This window comes from Chiloscyllium punctatum, chromosome 6, assembly GCF_047496795.1.
Source record: "Chiloscyllium punctatum isolate Juve2018m chromosome 6, sChiPun1.3, whole genome shotgun sequence".
NCBI lineage: Eukaryota > Metazoa > Chordata > Chondrichthyes > Orectolobiformes > Hemiscylliidae > Chiloscyllium > Chiloscyllium punctatum.
This window is the reverse complement of record NC_092744.1, coordinates 21,887,448-21,909,310: the sequence shown is the minus strand read 5'-3', so window position 1 is coordinate 21,909,310 and position 21,863 is coordinate 21,887,448. Positions and strand designations below refer to the sequence as shown.

Below are 21,863 nucleotides of genomic sequence, written 5' to 3'. Positions count from 1 at the left end.
ATAATTTCTCTTTGGATAAAGTTGGTGTCCTAAGACCATAAGACTTAGGAGCAGAATAGGTCATTTAGTCCATTACAGCTACATTGTAATGTCATCATGGCTGATCTGGTAAAGTTTGAGGGACTATGCTTGGGCTGATTGACCTTTTCTTACAGCTTTATTAGCTGGATATCAAATACTCCCTGTCCTCCCCTTGCTGTGCACAATGGTAGCTGCTTCAGTTATAGTGTTGCCTCACTCTGATTTTCCATTACCTATTGATTTAAATTAAATCCGTGCAGAATGATATCTATCTGAAAAGTGCAATCTATTCCTATCACTGATGTCCTTGCTAATATCCATTGGCTGTCCATCCCTAAATCAATTAGTTCAAACTTTTAGCTTATACATAAATTATTCTTTCTCAGTCTCACATTTGTAATCATGTTTTAAGCATCTTTGTAACTTTGCTTTTCTATCTCCAACATGCTTCTGGATCTGCTTATTCTTCTGAATTTCTGTCAGTGCATTCTCAAATTCTCTTAACTTCTTCCCTATAATGATTGCATTCCCCACCTCTCAAAATATCCTCAAGCTACTTATTAAACCACTCCTTTAGCCACCTGTTGTAGCTTTTTAACTGTTTGATTTTTCTCTATTCCAATTCCCCAAGGGGGGCCTTGATGAATTTAACTATACTAAAGGTGGCAAAGCTATTCTATTTTGCCCTCGTACAAGGTAGAACATAGGCTTGAAGAGGCTCAACCTCAAAATGACTGTGTGAATAATTGTTTTATTTGGTAATGGGAAGCTGATGAAGAAAGACCGATGTGCTGAGTAAAATGTGTTTTACAAAAGGCCATTATTGCAATTAACAGAGCAAAAATAAATTTATTTTAATTATTTAATTGTAGGTGATGGGCATTGACTGTGAATTCACTTGAGATGCTCAGATTGATTAAAGCTCTGTCAGCTTAGAAAATGTTTAATTGTAAAGATGGATGTAGGTTTGCCCGCTGAGCTGGAAGGTTCATTTTCAGATGTGTCGTCACTATATTAGGTAACATCTTCAGTGAGCCTCCAGACAAAGCACTGCTTGTGTTTCCTGCTTTCTATTTATATGTTTGGGTTTCCTTGGGTTGGTGATGTCATTTCCTGTTCTTTCTTTCAGGGAGTGGTAACTGGGATCCAAGTCAACGTGTTTGTTGATAGAGTTCCAGTTGGAATGCGATGCTTCTAGGAATTCTCGTGCATGTCTCTGTTTGGCTTGTCCTAGGATGGATGTGTTGTCCCAGTCGAAGTGGTGACCTTCCTCATCCATATGTGAGGATACTAGTGAGAGAGGGTCATGTCGTTTTGTGGCTAGTTGATGTTCATGTATCCTGGTGGCTAGTTTTTTGCCTGTTTGTCCAATGTAGTGTTTGTTACAAAATACTGTGCAAGAACTGTAAATGACATTAGTTTTGCTTGTTGTCTGTATAGGGTCTTTCAAGATCATTAGCTGCTTTTTTAGTGTGTTGGTGGGTTTGTGGGCTACTGTGATGTCAGAGGTCTGAGTCGTCTGGCAGTCATTTCCAAGATGTCTTTGACGTAGGGGAGACTGGCTAGGGTTTTTGGGCGTATTTCTTCTGCTTGTTTGGGTTTGTTGGTGAGAAATCGGTGGACTGTGTTCATTGGGTACCTATTCTTTTTGAATACACTGTATAGGTGATTTTCCTCTGTGCTGCATTGTGTGGTGGTTCGTTGAAACAATGCAACTTCATGTGTAATATATAGCTCTGCATACATTCTGAATATGTGAAAGATTAGTTTGGGTTTGATCTTACAGTTGATTTCTTGGGAGAAAACAGGCTATCCTATATTCAGAAGTGTTAAGTTCTATCTAGTTAGTTTTTTTTTTACTGACTAAATACTTGGTCTTCCCAAATCCAAACTTACTTTGATCAAGATTTGTACTTATTGTGGTTTGGTTTCTTTGTTTCAGGTCTTTTAATCAACATGGGAAGGGAAGATTAACTAAGCTTCCATCATGATTGGAGGCTTATTCATTTACAACCATAAGGGAGAAGTTCTGATCTCCCGAGTCTACAGGGATGATATTGGGTAAGTACCTTTGCAGGTTTTCATTAGCATTTTTACGTTTTCAAAATCTATTTATATTGTGAAGTAGGTGACTCAGTCACGTCAACAGTTTTCTTTCTTGGGCTATTTTGAAGGCTGCAGCTCTGTAGACATCATAAACAAATACCATAGGCCACTTGGTGGATTACTATTGGGCTTTTCTTTTATGGGATATAAGCATCACTGGGAAGGCCAGTAACTTGCCCATCCTTAATTGCCCCCTCGAGTGTTTTGCTAGGCTGTTTCAGTCTGGAAGGCAGTTAAAAGTCAGCCACGTTGCTATTAGTCTGGAGTCATACAAAGGCCAGAGCAGATAAAGACCACTGATTTTCTTCATAGAAACATAGAAGATAAAGTGCACGTGTAGGGACTATTCAGCCTTTCAATATAATCATCCAACTCTGCATTGTTCCTACTTTCTCCCCATACCCATTGATTCCTTTAGCCCTAAGAACTACATCTAACCCCCTTTTTTTTGGGGGGGTGAATGAATCGTATGTTTTGCTACACCCCCTTTCTGTGGCAGAGGATTTTAGAGGTTCAACCATTCTCTGGTTGAGGAAATAACCTCTCATCTAAGTCCAAAATGGCCTACCCCATATCCTTACACTGTGACCTCTGGTACTGGATTTCTTGATAATTGGGAACGTCGTTCTTGTGTTTACCCCGTTTAGTTTTCTTGTCATTTTATACGTTTCTATAATAATCCACCTCCGCCTTGCTCTTTTGGACTCAAATCGGTTTAGTCCTACAGTTGTGCCGTTTCAATGAATCAGTCTGATAAACCTTTGTTGCACTCTCTCTGTTACCAGATGTCCATCCTTCGATAAACAGAAGGCTAGCATACTATATGCTGTCTTCACTGCTGCACTCTGCTTACTTTCAACAATTCAACAAGGGCACCCAGGTGTTATTGAGAAAGCAGGACGTGCAATCTATCACCTTTCAGACAATCTGCCTTTGTTTTTGCACCCAAAATGAATGACTCACATTCATCCACATACTACTTCTGCTGTGCCTTTGCCCACTCATCCAATTTGTGCAAATCACACTGAAGCATCTCAGCATTCTCTTCACTGTTTTACCTTCCCACACAGATTTACGTCATCTGCAGGCTTAGGGTCATAGAGTTAATAGAGATGTACAGCATGGAAATGGGCCCTTCGGTTTAGTTGTCCATGCGACCAGGTATCCTAAATTAATCTAGTTCTATTTGCCAACATTTGGCCCATATCCTTCTGCGCCCTTCCTATTCATGTACTCATGCAAATGTATTTTAAATGTTCTAATTATACCTGCATCCTCCTCTAATTCTGGCAGCTGATTCCATTCTTGCAAAGCCCTCTGTGTGAAAAATGTTGACCCTTAGATTAGATTTTTAGATTCCCTACAGTGTGGAAACAGGCCATTCGGCCCAACAAGTCCAAACTGACCCTTCAAAGAGCAACCCACCCAGATCTATTCCCCTACATTCACCCCTGACTAATGCACCCAACACTTAATTTAGTATGGCCAATTCACCTTAGCTGCAAATCTTTGGTCCCTTTTAAATCTTTCCCCGCCTCCCCTTAATCCCACGCTCTCCAGTTTTGGACTCCCCTAGTCTAGGAAAAAGACCTTAGCTATTCACTTTATCCACACCCTTCATGATTTTACAAACTTCCATAAAGTCACCCCTCAGCCACCAGCGCTCCAGGGAAAATAACCCCAGCCGATTCAGCCTCTCCCTATAGTTCAAACTCTCTAACCTTAGCGATATCCTTGTAAATCTTTTCCGAACCCTTTCGAGTTTAACAACAACTTTCCTTTAGCAAGGAGACCCGAATTGCACACAGTATTCAAAGAATAGTGTAATCAATGTCCTGTTCAGCCGCAACGTGACCTCCCAACTCCTGTACTCAATGCACTGACCAAGAAAGGCATACGTACCAGAAGCTGCCTTCACCACCCTGACTACCTGCGACTCCACTTTCAAGAAACTATAAATCTGCACCCTAAGGTCTCTTCATTCGCTAATACTCCTCAGGAATTACCAATAAGTGCATTAAGTCCTGCCCTGATTTGCTTTACCAAAATGCAGCAACTCTAGATCTAAGTTATCTAAATTAATTGGTTTGGCTGCATTTAGAATACTGTGTACAATTCTGGTCGCCACATTACCAATAGGATGTGGACGCTTTGGAGAAGATTTACGAGGATGTTGCCTGGTATGGAAGGTGCTAGCTGTGAAGAGAGATTGAGTAGTTTAGGTTCGTTTTCATTAGAAAAAAGGAGATTGAGGGGGGACCTGATTGAGGTCTACAAAATCATGAAGGGTATGGACAGGGCAGATAGAGATAAGCTTTTTCCCAGGATGAGGGATTCAATAACAAGAGGTCACACTTTCAAGGTGAAAAGTTTAAGGGGGATACATGCGGCAAGTACTTTATACAGAGGGTGGTGGCTGTCTGGAACACATTGCCAGCAGAGGTGGTAGAGGCAAGCTCAGTAGATTCATTTAAGATGCATCTGGACAGATGCATGAGTAGTGGGGAGCAGAGGGATACAGATGCATAGGGACTGGGCGACAGGTTTAGACAGTAGATTTGGATTGGCTCAGGCTTGGAGGGCCGAAGGGTCTATTCCTGGGCTGTAAACATTTTGTTCTTTCTTTGTTGTCCTTAAACTCCCACCTGCCACTCCTCAGCCCATTGGCCCATCTAATCAAGATTCCATTGTACTTGGATGTAACCTCCTTCAGTGTCTATCACACCTCCAATTTTGGAGTCATCTGTAAACTTAGTAAGCATGCCCCCTATGTTTACTTCCAAATCATTTTATATAAATGACAAAAAGCAGTGGACCAAGCACTGATCTTTGTGACACACTGCTGGTCACAGGCCTCCAATCTGAAAAGCAATCTTCCACTACCCCACCCTCTCTCTCCTACCTTCGAGGTAGCTCTCCCTGTATTCCATGTAATCTAACCTTGCTAACCAGTCTGCCATGTGGAACATTCTGTCTTTCTGGACTTCAGTAAGTCATTCAACAACATCCACCGCTCTGCCTTCTTTAGTCATCTTCTTCATTTCTTCAAAAAACTCAATCAAGTTCATGAGACACTATTTCCCATGCACAAAATGGAGTTCACTATCCCTGATCAGTTCTTGCATAAATCCTGTCTCTCTGAATCTCCTGCAACAACTTAGCTACCACTGACATCAGGCTCACCAGTCTATAGTTCCCTAGCTTGTCTTTATCACATTCCTTAAATAATGATATCACATTAGCTTACCTCCAATAGCCAGGAGTGAGCTCCTTTAAGACTGATGATATAGATATCTTAGCAAGGGGCCCAGCAAACAGTTCCCTAGCTTCCCACAAAATTCTAGGGTATGCTTGATCCGGTCTTGGGGGTTTATCCACCTTTATGCATTTTAAGACCCCCAGTGCTACCACTTCCTGTAATATGGGCACTTCAAGATATCACTATTTATTTCGCAAAGTTCTCCTAGCTTCCATATCCTTCTGCACAGTAAGCACTGAGAAATATTTATTTAGTATCTCGCCCATCTCCTGTGATTCCATGCAGCGGTGCCCTTGCTGATCTTTTACGGGGCCCCTCGCTACTCACTGTAGTTACTCTTTTGTCCTTAATCTTTTGTAGAATCTCTTTGGACTCTCTTTCACTCTACTTGCCAAAGTTATTTTGTGTCCTCTTTTATTTTTCACCCTCTTGAGAATTCTCCTACTGCCCTTACTCCCTTCTAGGGATTCAGTCAATCCCTACTGTCTGTATCTGACATGCTTCCTCTTTTTTTTTTCTTCTTGACCAGAGCCTCCATTTCTCTTGTCATCCAGCATACCCTACACTTACCAGTGTTGTCCTTCACACTAGTAAGAACATATTGTCTCTGGACACGTTATCTCGTTTTTGAAGGCTTCTCATTTTGCAACTGTCCCTTTAAATGCAAATATCTGTTCCTAGTCAACGTTTGAAAGTTCTTGCCTAATACTGTTGTTGTGCATTAGGCCAGACCACTCAACTTTTTTTTAGCAAGCAGCCCCAGACCGTGACTTTGCAATTTATTTTGGTAAGTGTACAGTGAAAATTCCCCAGATTATGTTGGCAAGGTTGACTACTAGATTTTAAAACAGACAAATGGGCCTGTTTCCATACTGTAGGGAATCAAATCTTCAAAAAATTATTCACACAATTGCACAATGCAACACGCAGAACAAAATAAAGAACCCCTATAGAACTCAGTCTATCCAAACTAGACATCATTATGCTGTTCTGAATTTACACAATAGTCCCATTAAGCAAACTCCCTTTAAAAACCAGTATAAATGGAACACATGCTTACAGGATTGAAGTTGAAGGGCAGAAAGAGAGCGAGCGTTTCCACACAGCTCACGATTGAACTCCTCACCAGTTCAAGACTGAACTAAACTGCTCAGCTCAGCTAGAGAAATGACCACTCCCCTTTCTTTATACAGGTCACTCCTAAAACATGGCCACTTTGGCCTGACATCTCATCTGTTTACATAGAAACAAAAGGTCTCTCAAAGTCCTTTTCATCTCCCCCGTACCAAACCAGACTGATCGGAGCCTCGTCTGGTTTATTACCCCTCTGGAAAAAATCAAGAATAGAGTATCCCCAGCATCTGCAGTCCTCACTTTCTCCCAGAGTATCCTTGAGCCAAGGAACAGCTTTTAGAAAAGAAAGGAACTAGCTATGTGCCACTGTCAAGGTTGGCCTTCCTCCAATTCAGAATTTTAACTTTTAGATCAGGTCTATCCTTTTTAATAACTACTTTAAAGCTAATAGAATTATGATCACTGGCCCCAAAGCACTTACCCACTAACCTCTCAGTCATCTGCTCTGCTTTATTTCTCAAGAGAAGGTCAAATTTTTCCCATTCTCGAACAGATACATCTACGTACTGCATAAGAAAAATTTCTTGTACACACCTAATAAATTCCTCTTCATTCAAGCCCTTAATAGTATTGCAGTCCCAATCAGTGTGGGAAGTTATAATCCCCTCCCACTAGCACCCTATTATTCTTGCAGATAACTGATCTCATTACAATTTTCTCTTTAATTTCCCACTCTGCCTTGCTGGGGTTGGGGTTGGGAGAGAGGTGTGGTTGGGTGGTCTACAGTACAGTCCTATTAAGGTGATCATCCCTTTCTTATTTCACTTCCACCCAAATACCTCTGTAGATGAACTCCCCGTAATATCTTCCTGAAGTGCAGACGTAAAGTTATTCCTAACCAAAAACGCCAGTCCCCTGCCTTGTCTCTTGCCTCCCTTTCTATCCTTCCTAAAGCACCCATATCATGGAACATGAAGCTGCCAGTCTTGTCCATCACTGAGCCGTGTTTCTGTAAAACTGATATTCCAGTCCCATGCTCACGACCATACCCCAAGTTTATCTGCCTTACCTTGTTTTGAAATAAATGCAGTGTAATTTATCAGTCCTACCTCGTTCTCTGCCTTGACTTGCAACTGCACCAGCCTCAGACTCATCATTCTTTTTAACTATTTCTGCGGCCCCCACCCCTGTCCTAAGTTGAAATCTTCTCGAGTAGTGTTAGCAAATCTCCCTGCCTGTACATCAGTCCCCTTCAGATGGAACCCATCCTTCTTTTACCGGTCACTTCTACCCCAGAACAGATCCAAGATTATCTCATTCTCCCTGCATCAGCTGCACATGCATCTGCTCTCTCCTCCTGTTCCTATTTTCACTAGCACATGGCACTGGGAGTAATCCAGATATTATTACCCTCCAAAGGCTTCCTTTTTAATTTTCTGCCTAAATTATTTTATTCCCTTCCTAGAACCTCCTCCTTTTCTGCTTGATCCCTGTGGTATTCCACTAGTCACAGCCTTTATCCACGTTAGTGTACTTTCCTAAAGGATGTTAGTCTTTTTATGACTGCCTGTTGTCACAGATTTTTTTTTTGTTGATTTTCGTATTTGACTGTCACGATGTGATTTGAACCCACGTTCCCAGAACATTAGCCTGGGGCCTCTGGATTACTAGTCCAACAATATGTCGATTTTGCTGCTCTTCGGATGCTGCCTGAACTGCTGTGCTCTTCCAGCACCACTAATCCAAAATCCATAATCCAATAATACTCACCAGTAAAGGGTAACCAACTGATTTTATTCTCATTGGCTGGGACTGATTTTACTGTACTCTTAAAGGTTCTGCAACCTGAACTGTGCTTTCAAATTGCAACTTTGCACAAATGTTTGCATTCGTTTTGTAATTGTGAAGTGTTGAGCAACACTTCCTCTAATAAACTGTCGAATTGCAGAATGTTAAAGGGGGGAAATAGTTGTCGTAGTGGTATTGTAACTGGATTGGTAATCTGAAGTCCAGGCTAATACTGTTGGGCAACAGCTTCAGGTCCTATCATTGCAGATTATGGAATTTAAAATCAGGCAGTTTTAAAAAAGATGTCTGGAATAAAAGAGCTAGTCTTGTTGTATCTGGCAATTGTCATTGATTGTCATTAAAAACCCATTTAGTTCACTTATGCCTCATTTTTTTTTAACCTATCATTTTTACCCAGTCTGGCCTATGTGACTTCAGGCACTTCACGCTTTGGTTGACTCTGAACTGCCCCCTGAAAGCCAAACTTTCAAGGACAGCTGATAGTGGACAATAGATGCTAGCCTTGACCATGACATTGTACCCAATAAAAGAAGCACAAAATTCAGTCCTTTGTGCAATTTGCTAAGCTATTTTTTTTGAGAGAGCCAGATTCTAACCTAATGCCCTTCAGTCTTGGTAAACTGAGGATCTGTGAACACAAAAGAGGAAGTGCTCCAACTCTATTGCTGATCCCAGTGATCATTTTATATTGTTGATCCTCCATTCTGTGGTGGTTCCAAAATTGTGTCTCAGCGCTGTAGTATTTATGTGGTGTTGAATTTGTTTTAAGCTGCCGCCCTCTGAGTTTTAAGCTTTCACAACCACATTCAATAATTTATTAGCTGGTTTGGATCGACAGAAGTGTTATGCTGGGGTTTGTGGGGGAATCCTGTTGATTGGTAACCGAGTTGCCTGCCTTCTGAAAATGAACTAAACTCTGTCAAAACCTGTTCGCTGCAGACTTTGCTAATCATAATTATATATGCATTTTAGTCTGTTTGCAAAACATGAAATGTAGTCTTGTTTCCCCTTCATCTTCTTTTCCTCCCTTACCTGAATAGTGATTTAGTTTCACATGCTGTGGCTTTTGCTGTTTCCAAATGGGTTTTTAGGTTTTCCGCAAACTAAAGTTAATTGGGTTACACAAACATTTTTGGCTGAATGACCTTGCAGCAGTCTTGCTGAGGCAGGTTAAATGTTTAGACAGATTATACAGTAGGAAATTAACCCCAAAGATAAAGTTTTTTAAAAAACACGCAGAGGAAATTTACTGGATAAGGTATTTTGATTGTGGACAGACGAGAATGGAGCTCAAAGTTGGAAGAATTTTGCCAGAGTAAATAAAAGATTCCTTTCTCATGGCAAGGAAGTCAATGGTCAGTGCACACATTAAAGGTAATTGGCAAAAGAGTCTGAAGTTGAAAAATTTGGCAGGTATTCAAAATACACTGCAACGAAAAGATGGTAGAAGCAAAATCAGTAATAGCTTTCCAGTTTGTGGTCTGAAAGAAAGATATAGTTAGCTTGAGGGGAGAGTATGAGGAAATTTGACAAATTCAATCACTGTTTAAAAGGGCCTGGCACATGCACAGTGGACCTATTTATGTCATGTTTGATTGTGATAACTGGACCTAAAATTTCTCAAACCTACTGTAAATCTTGTGTTTCTCAAGTGGAATATTGGTGCCGTGGAATGGAATACTTCATACACTTTTGTGGGTGCCTGAACAAATTCTCGACGAAAATTGGCTACTGACGATCTCACTGATCCATTTGAACTACATTGATTAGAATCAGAAGTTTAGATATTCAGTGGATTCAGCTGTTATTTATGAACATGCCATTTCTCCATTTAGTTTTCAAGGTTGCTTCGTCCCAGATGACATGGAGGAGCTGTTGTTAGACTAGGATGCACAAAGTTAAAGATCACACAACACCAGGTTATATTCCAACAGGTTTATTTGGAAGCACTAGCTTTCGGGGTGCTGCTACTTCATGAGGTAGCTATGGAACAGGATCGTAAGACGCAGAGTTTATAGCAAAAGATGTGTCATGCAACTGAAACTGGTGGCATGGTGGCTCAGTGGTTAGCAATGCTGCCTCACAGCGCCAGGGACCCGAGTTCAATTCCAGCCTTGGGTGACTGTCGAGTTTGCACATTCTTCCTGTGTCTCGCAATCCAAAGATTTGCAGGTTAGGTGAATTGGCCATGCTAAATTGTCCACAATGTTCAGGGATGTGTAGGTTGGGTGCGTTAGTCAAGGGTTAAATGTAGGGGAATGGGTCTGGATGGGTACTCTTCGGAAGGTCGGTTTGGACTTGTTGGACTGTAGGGTCTGTTTCCACACTAGGGATTCTGTTTTGAGCAAACCTAGATTGCTGTTAAGCCTTTAATCTTTTAGAATGGGTTGCAGGTTTTGGTTCCGTGTCTTATGATCCTGTTCCATAGCTATCTGATGAAAAAGCAGTACTGTGAAAGCCAATGCTTCCACATAAACCTGCTGGACTATAACTTGGTGTTGTGTGCTTTTTAACTTTGTCCCAAATGGCCATTCTTCTGATTCATGACAGCATTAGTTTGGGAGTTGAGCCACACCCAGCCTGTTTCTAGCTGTGTTACAATTGTACTGTATCCTTACTTGAGCTGAGTTGTAGCTCTGGCTTTTTTACTTTAGGATCCCTGTGTTAGTAATTCACTAGCACATTTGACCCCTTGTACCTCTGCGCATTTTGTGGAAGAACTATCTTATAGTTTCTGTTCCTTGACCTTTCCTATCCTCCTTTCCAATTTTTATTCAAATATTTATTCACTTCCCTATTTACACTGTATGAGATTTTACTTCTGTTTCTGGCAGTGAATTCCATAATCTGGTAACCTGTTAAAATTGTTTTTAAAATGTGTCCTAAATAGAAAGCGAGATTTCAAAGGGAATTGAAGGTTGTTTTGAAATAACTGTCATGAAATTATGCTACAAATGGAGTGTACAGTTCTTGTGCACTTTCTATGAGCCTTTGATATGCTGAATAAATAAGTGTCCAAATGGTTGGTTTATTACTCTGGATCTTAAATGCATCTCTAAGTTAGAACTTGATCGTGTCAACTTGCAGTGATGATCTTACATTTATCAGTATGTGAAGGTACTGATGCAGAGAAAAGTTCAGGATTCTGCATCTTGCACTCTGCTTAGATGAGGATTGCTGTTGTGACCTATTTTGTAAATCTGTGGTATCCTTGCCCAAGGCTTTATCTGTGCTGGTGAAAATTGACAACACTGTTCCATTTCATATTTGTTCACTTTGAATTGAAGGAGGGACTGACACCCTGTTGATGCACTGACACCCTGAGTTAATGCTTTGAGAACTGACTCCTCCATCCTGATTGCAGATTCTTAGACTCTTGGCAAGTATTGTGATGGGACATTATGTTAGCTCTAGTGATGCAAGCACTTTGAATGGACAAATCTACATTGCTTCCTTGCCATTAGTGCTGATGAAGCACCAAAGATAAAATTACTTTGAGGTATTGTTAGCAAAGCTCAGTTCTAATATGCATACGTTCATAAAGCCAGTATCAATGAGGCATAAATTATGATATAATTGGTTGTTTTGTAATGCTTTTATATGTTGGTGATTAGCACCTCGCAGTTGTCCATTGTTCTGCTTTAGATGTCTGTGAGTAGTCCTTTGTGTTTCTCATCTATTTTTTCTTTTCTGTGCTTTTGTGTATTCTAACCCTCTCTCTCTCGTTGGTCTGACACTTCCCTTTCCTTGCTGACGTCTCATTTTTCCTCATCTCATCATGTGCTCATTGGCTGCACTAGGAATAGGTAAGAGTCATTTGTGACCTTGTGCTAATTAACTAGTGATTTGTCCTGTGACATTTATCTTGGTCACGTTGAAAGTTGTAAAATTAAAATATCCATTAACTAAGGGATGCTGTGGTGGGATGGGAGTAAGGCGGGAGAGGGGGGGGCGGAAAGGAGGGTGGCGTGGGAGGAAGAAGCAGAAGAGAATTGTCTGGGAAACACTGTACCAGCAGTAACTGTTGGTTTTTAAAAACTTACTCTATAAGACTGAATACGTTTAAGAGGAAGCTAGATAAGAATGAGGGAGAAAGAAACAGAAGGGCACTACTAAGCTTATGTTCCAAATGCTGTCAAAGGAGGAAAAAACAAATATCCAGATCAACTGAATGTTTGTTTTGGCTGAGCACAGCTCAGATTTTCCAGCTTTTGAACAAATGCCCCTCACTCCCCTCACTCCCCTCACTCCCCTCACTCCCCTCACTCCCCTCACTCCCCTCACTCCCCTCACTCCCCTCACTCCCCTCACTCCCCTCACTCCCCTCACTCCCCTCACTCCCCTCACTCCCCTCACTCCCCTCACTCCCCTCACTCCCCTCACTCCCCTCACTCCCCTCACTCCCCTCACTCCCCTCACTCCCCTCACTCCCCTCACTCCCCCCTCCATGTTGTGACATTGCCAATATCAAGCAAAGCTTGCTGGCTACATAGCTCACCTGTAGTAATTGTCCTGGTGCCAGGACTGGGTTTTTTTTTTCAGTCCAAAATTTTTAGGGAGGACTCGGTCAACTAAATGATTTTCAGGAGCATGCATTTTGAATGTTGGGGGAGGGTTGGGTCCTTGAGCAGATGGAAAAAAGTTCATAAATTTAGATTCTTTGTCTGCTGTTTAAGAACAATCGAGATCTTGCGAAAGTTTACTAGCTTGTTCCCATACATTTCAATTTTACTGATTTGAGATGGAGTGATATGTAGGTCTTGGCTCCTTCCAGGTTAGGATAAAGCAAATCAGCTAATGTTCTTGCCCCTAAATGCTATATTATTCAGTGGTTTATTCCTCTTAGTCCCTCCTGTGCTAGAATTATGTCCCTGTTGTAAGAGTCAGTTGCTTACCAGGTTCTTTAGGTCAGTGCTGATGCTATCTTAAAAACATACATTTTTCCTTGAACAGTTACATCTGTCTGCTATGCTCTTAAGCAAGTGAATCTCAAATCCAGAACAGTACTTTAGAGGCATCCATTGTTTGTAAATGGCATTTTCTCACCAGCTTTGTTTTCCAGATTTCTCTAGCAGGTTGATCTGTATAGTAGATCATGAGTTTTCAGGTGCTGCTGCTAATCCTTTGAACTGCATGATTTGTTAACTAAATTGTTCATTGCATGTTGCGTCTTACTTTAAAAATGTATTCTTTGAACTTTGGTTATGTTTGTAAATAGACTGGCATTGTAATCATGCTGCACATTGTGGAGGCTACAGAATCTTGCTAAGCAATCAACAAATAATCTTCATATTAACCTCCTTTCAGCTGTTCCCTTAATAACTGCATTGGACTCTCCAGCTAATCCTTGTGACAAAGGATCACATGATGGGTTGAATGTACTTTTTGCTGTTTTTCTGAATTGAGAGTATTTCACAGTTAGACCTGACTGTCGCTCTTAAGTGTAAAACATCCCAGAAAATATTTTTATAGATGGTTAAGAAGCATACTTTGGATGTAAAACTTCCCCTTTTAGTAATTTCAGTCATTAGTATTTGCAGGGCCAGTTGGAAACTCTACAAAGAATGGGCAACCTTCTTGTGATTGTATGAATCATTATTGTGACTCCATTTAAAGAAGTGGAATATATCTTCTGTTCTGTAGAGTTCTAGCAGAAAATAGTTGAACATCTGTGTAAAATTATGTGCAGTAATCCAAGGCTCCCATTTTTTGAGATGGGTAACTTGACAGATTTGTTCTTCATAGAATCCTTGCAGTATGGAAACAGGCCTTCGGCCCAGCAAGTCCACACTGACCCTGCGAGTATCCCACCCAGACACATTCCTCTATTACTCTACTTTTACCCCTGACTAATGCCCCTAACCTACACATCCCTAAACACTGGGAAATCTAGCATGGCCCATTCACCTAACCTGCACATCTTTGGATTGTGGGAGGAAACCCACACAGACACGGGGAGAATGTGCACACTCCACACAGACAGTCGCCTGAGGCTGGAATCGAACCTGAGTCTCTGGCGCTGTGAGGCAGCAGTGCTGTTCACTGAGCCCGTGTCATCCTGTGTTCTTGTACAAGTATTTTTTGTCTCTCACCCCCACCCCCTTCCATTTCTGTGCACTGTATAATAGAAGCGAGAAGGCTAAGGGTGATGTCTTGGGACCAAAATATCTGTTCTATGGTTATATTCTATGGATGTTTCAAATTATTGTGGGTCAGGAAGCCAATCTGGTGTATTACTTCTACCACTGAATATTGCTCGCTGTCGGCCTCTAATGGTAGAAACGAAGAGTTGCAACATGTTATTGGAAAGGAATTGTGCCCTTCAAAACATGTTCAGAGAGTCAGAATATCACTGAGATGGAGGTAATTGTGAGACAGGCTCTAGTGGTACAGTGGTAGTGCCTCTAGCTCTGAGCCAGGAGACCTAGGTTCAACTCTCACCGGCTCCAGAAATATGTAATAACATCCCTGAACAGGTTGGTTAGAAAATACTATTTTTAAATAACTTTCTCATCCCTTTATCCATGTAGATGTTGTGTCTGGAGAGGCTACTGAGTATGTAATTAGGAAAAGAAAGTGTAGGACTGGTTGCAACCCTGTCATGTCAGATTTGAGTAATTGAGGTGGTTTATTACAGGTATCAGAATATGAGCTTATAGAAAATATTTGGTAGTTTGGATAACACGAGTTGACCGGCTACACCCTGGGGTCTCTAATATTTCTTGTGTCATAATGGAATGAAATGTGTGAATATTTAAATGAAGATTTATTCACAGCCACCTAATTGGTTGCAATTCTTTGCAGACGGAACGCAGTGGATGCCTTCCGCGTCAATGTTATCCATGCAAGACAACAAGTGCGTTCACCAGTGACTAACATCGCAAGGACCAGTTTCTTTCATGTGAAACGTTCCAATATCTGGCTCGCAGCTGTCACTAAGCAGAATGTTAACGCGGCCATGGTCTTTGAGTTCCTGTACAAAATGTGTGATGTTATGACTTCATATTTTGGAAAGATCAGTGAAGAAAACATCAAGAACAACTTTGTCCTTATTTATGAGCTGCTGGATGGTATGTATAAGTTGCAAGGATGAACAGCAAGTGTAGGCTGAAAAGCATTATCAAAATTTCAGCAATATTGATTAATTAGGCATTATAAAGTAAAAGTACTGAGTGATTTGGAGTCAGTTTAATGGTTTTTCACCCCCCCCCCCCCCCAAAAAAGCTGGTAAGAGTAGATGAGGTAAGTAGCAAAGATGTATTTAGACAAAGCTAGATGAACGCAAAGGAGGAAGAAATGGAATGATATGTCTGTCCATATGAATAATGATGAGGAGGTTCATGTGATGCATCAACTTTAGCACTGATTAGTTGTTTTTGTGCTGTGCATTCAATGATTCCATGTCATCTTGTGCTTTTTCACATGACTGACTTAGAACTTTATTGGCATAGCTTGCTCATGGGTTCCATTGCAGAGAAACATTAGGACCAGGTAGCCTTCATAATGTTGACTCTTACGGTTTCAATAGATTATACTTCCTCTGAATTCTCAGCCTACCACCAAATATTGAGACTGCAATGCTTCATGAATGCCTGCCACCACACCTTTTCGAGGATAACTACTGATGGACAACAAATGGTGGCTGCAATGTTACCCATACCTTGAGAATAAATTTTAATGAATATATTCTCATTTTGAATACTAGGGAGGAAAATGCTGTCTCAGCTGAAGCAGAGTTAAAACCATAAACTTATTCAAAGGAGAATTGAATTGTCTTCCTACTCGCTTTTATAAGCAATTGTAAAACCCATATAGTTATGCTGCCACATCGTTTAGGATATATGGGGGGAATAGTTCAGTCATACAAACAGATTTGCATGTTCTAGCTTTATACCAGATGGTTTGGGGTTTTCTAATGGTCTGTCCAAGAATTACAATTTGTTACAACATTTATGTATGTTTTGTCTTTTGAACATTTCCCAGTAACGTAGTTAGAGCATTTGGACGATGACTTATTGGAAGCCAACAGAAAGTCATAGAGATGTACAGCACAGAAACAGACCCTGCCGACCAGATATCCTAAATTAATCTAGTCCCATTTGCGAGCACTTGGCCCATATCTTTCTGTTCATTTACCAATCCAGATGCCTTTAAAATGGTGTAATTGTAAAACTGATATAATTCCAAAAAACTGGTAAAGCTATGAGTGTGTAGCGATAAGTGAAATCAAAACTATTTCTTTCCCTTAATAAAACAAAAGTTTGACTATAAGCTACATGAGTCATTAGGGTAGTTGACAAAAAGTCTAATTGAATTTGATGGAGCATTTTTAAGAGGAAAAGAGAGATGGGGAGGCAGAGATGGTTTGTGCTTGATGAGCAGGCAGCTGAAGGAAGGGGAATTGGGGATGTGCAGGAAGCGAGGATTGTGGGAGTAGAGATCTGAGATTTGTGAGGCTTGAATTTTTCAAGCTGAGAGTTGAGACCCTGGACGGTTTTGAAAGCAAGGCTGTGAATTTTTAAAAGACCAGCGTAAACAGTGGTTTAACTGTTAAACAGGGCTTATTCCTTTGTGCTGCATTAGGAAAAGCTACATCTAGTTGGATCATGTAGCAAAGTTGGGCCCGTGTTAGCTATTGGTTTTAAGTTGCACTTGATGTCTGTCCTTACTTGTGACACTTGTACTTGGCTCAAGTATCACATATTACACGGTTCACTGTGTTCCCACTTAAAGGATTAGCCTGTGGGCAAAGTTCTGGAGGTAATAAATGGAACCTAAAAAGGAAATGAATCCAGGTTTAGTGATGTTGATCTCACTGGGTAGGACTGTGGTAATCTAGCCCTTTTTTTGAAATGATCAAAGTTTAAAGTTTTTTTTAAAAGATGTGCAAAATATTCCAATTCACCTTTCTTTTAAACCCAGGATTCTATACTTAAGAGGAATTACTATTTGTCACAGATGATTAGACATCAGCTTCAGAAATAATTATGACCACTCGCATATAACTGTACAAATTAAAAGTTGATCCCTCTTTTATAAGCTCACCCTTTACACCATATAGGGGAAGGGGTGGGGGCTGTGGGGAGATAGGAGAAAGTGAGGACTGGAGATCAGAGCTGAAAAATGCGTTGCTGGGAAAGCACAGCAGGTCAGGCAGCATCCAAGGAACAGGAGAATCGACGTTTCGGGCATAAGCTCAAAGAAGGGCTTATGCCGGAAACATCAATTCTCCTGCTCCTTCAATGCTGCCTGACCCGCTGCGCTTTTCCAGCAACACATTTTTCTTGGTGGGGGGGTAGGTAGTTAAACATTAAGGTTTGCAGAGTTGACTCTTTTGGAATGCTGCTTCTCAGACTTCCTTTGTAGAAGCCAAGGATGACTGATTCCATCTTACTTTAAACTGATAAATCATCCTTTATAACTGCTTAGAGCAACTGGAAAGAAAAAACTGTATCTTTGGGCTTGAGATGTTTTTTACTGCAGAACAGTTTCTTAAGGTCTGATGGTCTCTGTCAAAACCTTCATGCCTCAAGCTTTTCCGCTACCTGGGAGCTGATCACATTTGACTGGCAGAAGCTATAGTCATCAGTAACTAGTCACTTATCCAGAGAACAATCGACTACCTTTTTTGAGCCAAAGTTCCATTTTTACATTTGCTTGACTCCAGCTTGTCTGCAAACTAGGACTCCATTACTGCTTCCTCAACCAACTGTGTAAGCAGTACTTGGAGTGAGTCACGTTATTTGCTTTTAAAAATCCTTTAACAATCTTTGGTTTTTAAAACAGTACGATTTCGATCCATAATCACATCCAGAAAATAAAAAGGTAGAGTCTTCACAGGGAACACTGACACTCTTTTTAAAAATTGGGTAATTGGGTTTTATTATCACATTGGATTGAGTTTTTCAAACTTTATATCTGTGCCAAAGTCTGTCCCAACTCTCATACTTCCAGTTGTTGCATGTGGGATTTATATTTGAAAGAGTTTATTTTTGTTTGCTCAGAAATCCTGGATTTTGGCTATCCACAGAATTCTGAGACTGGTGCACTGAAAACGTTCATTACTCAACAAGGAATCAAAAGCCAGGTAAGCATCATCGAACCAATGTTTCATTGTTTAAACATTGGCTAGAATTGCAATTTGTGAATAAATCAAAATGTGAATATTTCCACTGATTAAAGGATGACCATATTTAAACTCAACTTAATTCTAAAAGCTTGTTTCAAGGGAAGTGTATGCAATCCTCCACCGAATTCACTAAGATATGAAACTATTGGGTTTCAGTGGCATTAAACAATTTAAGGTAATGTTTCTAAAACTTTTGATCCCTTTCTTGAAGTCAGTACAGTTTTGCTGGGCTACCACTGTCATATTGAACATGTTCATCAAGTTGCTGCTGTTCTTCTATGGTGCAGAGCTGTTTGCCTGAGACACACACATGGCAATATTGTTATATTAACATACGTGTGCAGCAATACTATTATATTAAAGGCTGTTATATTTCTTAGTGAACCTAAAATAATTGTTTTTGAATTAGTGCTGAATGAAGAGTGCAAGTTCTCTAGCAAATGTGTATTGTGAAATTTATTCTTTTGCAATGTTCACTTTCTGATTTATTTCTGCTGGTGGAATGGCCTGTTTGTATTCCCAGCAGTGGAATGGTGTAATAACAGTCTTCCAGGAATCATAAGGCAGGGCTGGGTGCCAGTATGACTGATAACAATTCCTATTTGGAGAGGCTGTTTCATACAGATAAGATCGTTTGCTGTCAGTGAGATCTGAGGTGATCCAATGTGTCCTGTATTGTGCTGCCTCTTGCAGTCTCTCAGAAATGTGCATACTGACTCAGCAGGAAGTCAGCACAATTTGTAGAGTTGACGTTTCTTATCTTGTTGTTACAAGCAGTTTCATATTCATCTGATTTCCACCCTCAACTTTACTCCCTTCTCTCTCTCAAAATGAAGAGCAATGAAGCTTCACCAGTCAGTGAACTAAGTGTGTGTATAGAGGCCAGTTGATGAGGATGCTGGATCATTTAGTTGCTGACAGGTCCAGCATTTCCTCTCACTTGACATAGCACACCCCCTCCACTTTTAAAAAAAAAACCCAACCCAACAATACACAGGTCAAGTAAGTATGCAAACTTCAGTGATGGCAGAATGTATTGAAGATTATTTACATAACTTGGTTATAATTATCCACAGGAGTTACTGTTTTCTCAGTCAGGATTCGAACAGAATGAAGCAGTGTGTGGTGGTGTGATAAATGGGGACGAATCTTTTTCATTACCTGTTGGTTCTCAGGTAGTTAATTTACTTTTGCATCCTCTGAATCTTGACAACTACTTTTCTGGAGGTCATACTCTCGGTTCAGTCTTTGGATTTGCAGGAAGAAAAACTTAGAAATCATTTTCATTCAGTATTTCTTCTTTCCAAGTCATGAAGGATGCTTGGACGTAGTCTTTTTGATGGGGGATGTTTGGAAAATCTGATTTAAATAGTTTTAAAGATGGGGCACACTGGGAATGGAAAGACAAGATGACACAGTAACAGTCTGAGTAGAATTTCTTTTAACTTGAATTTAAGCGCAGTTATGAAAGTATTTAATGTAGTTAATGTAATTGGTGTAATCATATCTTCAGGGGCAGTAGTAATTGAGATCAAAATAATGAGGGGAGAATGTCTGACTTTACAGTGCTCTAATGGATGTTGCAACAGAGACTGTAGAATCAACATTTGTCAGTCAATTTATGGAACAGACTTCCTATGTACATGGTGATGTAGTTATTGTTGATTCATTCCAAAGGAAACAACGCAGGCTTCCTTAAGGAAATATCATTTCGGGGTGCAGCATATAGTAATTTGAGAATTCTGAACTCCATTTTGAGTCCAGAAGGTTTCAGGATTTCCATGCGGAAAATGAGATGCTCTTCCAGCTTGCACTGAGCGTCGTTGGAGCACTGTAGCAAGCTTGAAACAGATGTTGGCAAGGGAATACTTGTGTTGAAATGATAGGTAATTGGAAGTTGAACCATAAACATAGCAGGCTTGATAGATAAGGGCTGTTACCCCCATTATCATTATCCCACTGGGTTGGTGGCAGATAAACTCAATGGCTGGCATTCTTATTTGCCTCTTGCCACCTAGCAATTTGTGTTCGTGTAGAAAGTTTTAAGAAATGGCCATGCTCAGATGAATTCTTCTGGTTCTAAAGTTAGACTGTTGTAAGGTGGTGCATGACCGATTCCATGGACACACGTTGTAGAGATCAAAAGATTCTCCTGACACTCCAGGTTTGTAACACACTTGATGGAAGTCAACCTGTCAGAAGCAGTGTTTGTTTCTCACCGTACAAGTAGAAAATAAGGGTGAGAAGCTTTTTTTTAAAAAAGCAGCAGTCTTTGTTACCTCTGTAAGCCATTCTCAATGAGAAATTGCACCTAATGTTTTACTGGCAAGGGACTTCTGTTTCATGGAGCTTTGGACGCAGGAGAACTATGCAAGTGCTCCATCTTCTCTAATATAAAACAAAGAACTGCAGATGCTGAAGATCTGAGACAAAAACAGGAATTGCTGGCAAAACTCAGCAGTTCTGGCAGCATCAGAAGGAAGAAGGTTTTTAGATTAGATTCCCTACAGTGTGGAAACAGGCCCTTCGGCCCAACCAGTCCACTCTGACCCTCCGAAGAGGGACCCACCCAGACCCATTTCCCTCTGACTAATGCACTGACACAATGGGCAATTTAGCATGGCCAATTCACCTGGACTGTGGGAGGAAACCCACACACACTGGGGGAATGTACAAACTCCACACAGTCAGTTGCCCGAGGCTGGAATCGAACTTGGGACCCTGGTGCTGTGAGACAGCAGTGCTAACCACTGAGCCACTTTTTTGAAGAGAGTTTAACTGGGGTGGGAGTGTTTTTTGGTTGCTTTCCTGAGGATGGGGAGAGGACTCCCATCAGAAACAAATGGATACAGAGGTGAAAGCGACTGAATGCTCAATGGCATGTCTAGCCAGAAATATATTCAGGTGGGGTGCAGGGGGATCAAACTAAGTCTTTTGTTGAGAACAGAACAAAGAGCATTTATAGTGTGGAAAGTCAGAAGGGATGGTAAATACCTGACAAGGCAGGGTCAGCAGAAAAGATGTAGTCAGAGAGGAGGAAGGTTCTAGAAGAATGTGGCTGTCTGAGTTGCAGTTTGCATTCCTTAATGCCTGAAAGGAAGAGAAAAAGCTTCTTAGAATGTCGAACAAGCTGGAGAATTTAAAGGGGACTTAAGGGACAACTTTTTCAGACAGAGGGTGGTGTGTGTGTATGGAATGAGCTGCCAGAGGAAGTGGTGGAGGCTCGTACAATTCCACACTTAAAAGGCGTCTGGATGGGTATATGAATAGGAAGGGTTTAAAGGGATACGGGTCAAGTGCTGGCAAATGGGACTAGATTAGGTTAGGATATCTGGTCGGCATGGACGAGTTGGACTGAAGTGTCTGTTTCCCGTGCTGTATCTCTCTGTGACTGTGACTCTATGACTAGTCAGTTGGGTTTAATTGCCTGTTTCTGTGTTGCCCATCCCCCATAAGAACTAGAGA

At 40.9% G+C, this 21,863-nt stretch overlaps 1 protein-coding gene across 4 annotated transcripts in view; it reads left to right on the top strand.

The window, feature by feature from the left end:
- LOC140478768 (AP-2 complex subunit mu) overlaps positions 1-21,863 on the top strand; it is a 74,126-nt gene that overhangs the window by 25,093 nt on the left and 27,170 nt on the right. For all 4 annotated transcript variants that reach the window (XM_072572119.1, XM_072572121.1, XM_072572120.1 and 1 more), the window contains 3 exons: positions 1,964-2,082; positions 15,074-15,339; positions 18,274-18,356. In XM_072572119.1, the coding sequence (XP_072428220.1) occupies positions 2,009-2,082; positions 15,074-15,339; positions 18,274-18,356 (423 nt within the window). In that variant the 5' untranslated portion in view covers positions 1,964-2,008. The remainder of the gene's footprint in view (positions 1-1,963; positions 2,083-15,073; positions 15,340-18,273; positions 18,357-21,863) is intronic.